Here is a 1358-nt window from a genome sequence, read left to right on the forward strand (position 1 = left end):
TGTTCAGTGGACTATGCCCGCCCCATCATCATCCTGGGACCCACCAAAGACCGCGTCAACGACGACCTGCTGTCCGAGTTCCCCGACAAGTTCGGCTCCTGCGTCCCCCGTAAGGCTCCGCCTACAGGTGGTCAAACAGGAACTGAACAGACAGGTTTCTAATGTGTGCCTCGCTCTCTCACAGATACGACTCGCCCTCGCAGGGACTACGAGGTGGATGGGCGGGACTACCACTTTGTGGCGTCACGGGAACAGATGGAGCGGGACATCCAGTCGCACCGCTTCATCGAGGCGGGGCAGTACAACAACCACCTGTACGGGACGTCGGTGCAGAGTGTGCGACAGGTGGCCGAGCAGGTGACAGTCCGCACTTTCCCACAGTGGCCGTTTCCACTCCCACAGTGGCAGTATTGTGACGGTGTGTGTGTGTGTTCAGGGGAAGCACTGCATCCTGGATGTGTCGGCCAACGCCGTGAGGAGGCTGCAGGCGGCACAGCTCCACCCCATCGCTATCTTCATCCGACCGCGGTCACTGGAGAACATCCTGTGAGTCTAACACGTCACGTAAAATCAAGAGGTCAGATCAAACTGCTCTCTGACTCCGCCCATAAAGGTCAAATCAGACCAACCTCCCAGATCCAGTAACAGACAGAGGTCTGCAACAGCAGAGATGAGATTCTGACTTCTGCCACCTGGTGATAGACGAGTTGTGCCTCATCCACAGACTCTAGTGTGGGTGCCCAGCTGGGCCCCCACGGGAGACCCTACCAGGGACAAAAAGCCCCCAACACCACAGGTTGCGAATCAGGGAGGTTCTTAATTTTTGATTCTTAAAGTAAATTAAAGTTCAAACATGAAAATCTCAAATGTCATTCAATTACATTCTTTAAAAGAAAATTAATTAAAATTTTAAATTAAATTTTTTTTAAAGATTTGATTCAAAGTGTTGTGGTTTTGTGGGCGGAGCCACAGAGCATCTCATGTCGCTGTGAGAATTAACATGTGTGACATTGGTGCAGGGACTTGAACAAGCGCCTGTCGGAGGAGCAGGCGAGGAAAGCTCTGGATCGAGCCATCAAGCTGGAGCAGGACTTCCTGGAGTGCTTCACAGGTAAAACAACGATTAAGTTCACGAGTGTTCACGTGTGAAACGTACGAGCGTCTCGGGGCTTGATGCCATCTTTGCCTGTCTTCCAGCCATCGTGCACGGCGACAGCTTCGAGGAAGTCTACCACCACGTCAAAGTGGTCATCGAGGAGCAGAGCGGACCCTACATCTGGGTCCCCGCACGCGACAGGCTCTGATTGGCCGACTGTCTTCACGGGAACTGCTGTTAACGTCACGCCCAGGCTCCTCCC

At 53.3% G+C, this 1358-nt stretch overlaps 1 protein-coding gene across 1 annotated transcript in view; it reads left to right on the forward strand.

The window, feature by feature from the left end:
- The window catches only part of LOC102300399 (disks large homolog 4), a 36849-nt gene extending 35491 nt beyond the window's left edge, over positions 1-1358 (forward strand). The window contains exons 2-6 of the mRNA XM_014330768.2: positions 8-109; positions 185-357; positions 437-546; positions 1020-1111; positions 1198-1358. Coding sequence (XP_014186254.2) covers positions 8-109; positions 185-357; positions 437-546; positions 1020-1111; positions 1198-1304 — 584 coding nt within the window. The 3' untranslated portion in view covers positions 1305-1358. The remainder of the gene's footprint in view (positions 1-7; positions 110-184; positions 358-436; positions 547-1019; positions 1112-1197) is intronic.

This window comes from Haplochromis burtoni, unplaced genomic scaffold (genome assembly GCF_018398535.1).
Source record: "Haplochromis burtoni strain Fernald_Lab_line unplaced genomic scaffold, NCSU_Asbu1 Contig_1000, whole genome shotgun sequence".
In the NCBI taxonomy this organism is placed as follows: Eukaryota; Metazoa; Chordata; class Actinopteri; order Cichliformes; family Cichlidae; genus Haplochromis; species Haplochromis burtoni.